Source organism: Gossypium arboreum, chromosome 12 (assembly GCF_025698485.1).
Source record: "Gossypium arboreum isolate Shixiya-1 chromosome 12, ASM2569848v2, whole genome shotgun sequence".
NCBI lineage: Eukaryota > Viridiplantae > Streptophyta > Magnoliopsida > Malvales > Malvaceae > Gossypium > Gossypium arboreum.
This window is the reverse complement of record NC_069081.1, coordinates 18016428-18019364: the sequence shown is the minus strand read 5'-3', so window position 1 is coordinate 18019364 and position 2937 is coordinate 18016428. Positions and strand designations below refer to the sequence as shown.

The 2937-nt window shown below is 43.5% G+C and overlaps 1 protein-coding gene across 1 annotated transcript; it reads left to right on the top strand.

Moving 5' to 3' along the window:
• The first annotated feature begins 278 nt into the window (after window positions 1-278).
• On the top strand, window positions 279-1345 carry LOC108477538 (uncharacterized). The gene is made up of 2 exons (XM_017780078.1): window positions 279-656; window positions 1085-1345. Exons 1-2 carry the CDS (start codon window positions 279-281, stop codon window positions 1343-1345), a joined length of 639 nt encoding a protein of 212 aa, XP_017635567.1.
• The last annotated feature ends 1592 nt before the right edge of the window (window positions 1346-2937 follow it).

The window sequence follows — 2937 nt, the reverse complement described above, 5'->3', positions numbered from 1 at the left end:
ATTAATGATAATATTCCTAGGCCAAACTTGGAGAATGCTCAACCTATCGAGGAACAATTACAAGTCGCCCCATCAGAATTGGAGATTATAAGGCAGATTTCGAGAAGAAGAGTCTGGAGCTTGGGAAGAAGATCGAACAATTGGAGAAAGAGAAGATGCACCTGAGATTAGACGCTGATGTTCAGAGGTCAGAGGCTGAGAAGTAGAGAAAAGGAAAAACTAAGGCCGAAGCAGATCTAGATAGCTTGAAGACGGACTACAAGAAGCTGCGCCTATCTATGAGGACTGCGGGTTTAGGTAACACTTTCGAACAATGGTGCCATGAAATTCGAGAAGAAAAGGCTAATACCGACCGGTGGGAAAGGAAATTTCGAGAAGCTCAGGCACGAAACGAAGATTTGGAGAAAAGTCTGTCGGAAAGTAGAAATGAGCAAGGGGAATTAAGGGCTAGAGTGGCAGAACTCAAGAAGTCTCTACATCAATACCGAAACCGCAACACCACATTAGAATTGAGGGCGAGCTTGAGCAAGATAGAAGAAATGAAAGGAAGAATAGAAGAGTTAGAGACGTCACTGCAAAACTATAAGATACAGATCCAGTTTTTCGAGGCAAATGAGGATCATTGGAAAGGGCAGCTTCACCATGCGCAAGACCAAGTCAGAAACAGAGATTACCTTATGGGGGAAGCCATAACCCAGATTCAGGAGGTAGCAGACTACTTGCAAATTTTAGCGGTTCAGGTGGACACACTGAGCGTGAAATATGAGTTGGAGTCAGAGCGCGGAGAAGAGCTGGCCTCGTTGCTTAGAAAAATTAGAACTTTAAGTGTTAGAGCGAAATTTTATTTGTAACTCGGCTTTTTGTAAAAGATTTTATTTTCAAGTGAAATTTTCTAAGGGCAGTTGAATCAAAATTGATGCCTCCTTTGCATTCATGCATTTGCATTACATCATATCATTATGCATTAAAGGCCATAAGAGTTTTCTAATTAATTAACTAAAAATTATTTCAGTAACCTGGAAACCAACGAAAACCAACCAACCACGCACCCCTACGATACAAGAAAAAAATCAATGGATAAGAGACTGGAGAAATTGGAGAAGATGCAAAAAGACATGCAAGAACAAATGCAAGAACAAATGCAGTCTCAAATACAAGAGCAACTAGCAAGATTCAGCAAGAGATGAAGGAGCAAATGATGGAGTCCCAGAGAGAAATGATGTCCCAGTTATCCAAATTGCTGTCGGGAGGAATGGATAAGGGAAAGGGCCTCATGGACCAAGTTGAGGAAACTAATGAAGATCTCCAATACCCCCTGGCTTCACTTCAACACATGTACCGATGAAGCCCGAGATTAATTTACTGAAACCATCTGTCACGATCATGCCCCAGCAGGTTCAGGCTGGAGCTTCAATACCGATGAATTTCCAAACCGGCTCAGGCTCTAACCTTGTCAACAACCTGAACTATCCATCTGTTCCCGATTTGGATGAAGTTGCCGACGAAGAAAAGGCGAGGATAGATTCGCAAAAACAATTGGAAGAATGGTATAGATGGCTCGAGGAGAAATTCAAAGCCAGGGAAAGCGCGGATCATCATCAAGGGATTGATGCCAAAGACCTGAGTCTAGTTCCAGACTTAGTCCTTCCCCCTAAATTCAAAATGCCCGAATTCGAGAAATACAATGGAACGAGCTGCCCTGAAGCCCACATCACTATGTTTTGCAGGCGAATGACGGGATATGTTAACAATGACTAGCTATTAATCCACTGCTTTCAAGATAGTCTGGTCGGGGCGGCGTCTAAGTGGTACAACCAATTAAGCCGAGCTAAAATTAACTCATGGAAGGACCTAGCCCAGGCCTTTATGAAGCAATACAGTCATGTGATGGACATGTCCCTGACAGAATCACTCTCCAGAATATGGAGAAAAAGCCAAATGAAAGCTTCAGACAGTACGCACAAAGGTGGAGAGAAGTGGCCATACAAGTTCAGCCGCCACTTCTAGAAAAAGAGACGAAAATGCTCTTTATTAACACCTTGAAAGCCCCTTTTATCATTCATATGTTGGGAAGCGCCACCAAGAGCTTTTTCGACATAGTGATAATAGGGGAAATGATCGAAAATGTCGTAAGAAGCGGTAAGATAGAAGTCGGAGAAAGTACCAGGAAGTCAGCCCCGAGGAAAAGAAACAATGAAGTGAACAACACGAGCACATCTAACAAAGGTCAGTCCAAGTCATTCACCATAAATCAACCCAAGATGGTGACCACCAATCAGCAAAGCTCTGTAAGACAAGAATCCAACGTAAGGGAGAACACAGAAAGACCACAATTCACCCCTATACCCATGACGTATAGGGAGTTGTACCAGAACCTGTTCAACGCTCATGTGGTGTCCCCTTTCTACCTTAAGCCACTGCAGCCCCCATATCCCAAATGGTATGACACAAACGCCCAATGTGAATACCAAGCGGGAATTACCAGGCACTCTATCGAAAACTGCGCTGCGTTTAAGAAATTAGTCGAAAGACTCATTAAGATGGGGGTCGTGAGGTTTGACGACCCAGCCACGCCTAATGTAGCAGGAAACCCACTCTCTAGTCATACCGACCAAGGAGTGAATGGGATATGTGAAGGCTTGAACAAGAAGACCAAGTATGAGGTTGCGAAAGTCAGGACTCCGTTGAGGCGAGTATGGAAGGAGATAGTCAAGAGAGGTTTGATCGTGTTGGATTTGAGGAGAGAATCCAAAGAAGAGAGGAACTACTGCAAGTTCCACAATGAGGTGTGGCATGAAATCCAAGAATGTGTGGAATTCAGGGCCCTCGTGCAGAACATGATGGATAATAAAGAAATGGAATTTTATGAAGATGCTAAAAACCTCGTAGAGGGAGATATATGAGCATCCGAGGGAGAATCAAAGGTGCACAATCAAA

Coding starts and splice junctions, on each gene's coding strand:
- LOC108477538 (XM_017780078.1), top strand. CDS start 279: ATGAGGACTGCGGGTTTAGGTAACACTTTCGAACAATGGTGCCATGAA. Junction 657..1,084: donor TTCACCATGCGCAAGACCAA/GTCAGAAACAGA, acceptor AATGGATAAGAG/ACTGGAGAAATTGGAGAAGA.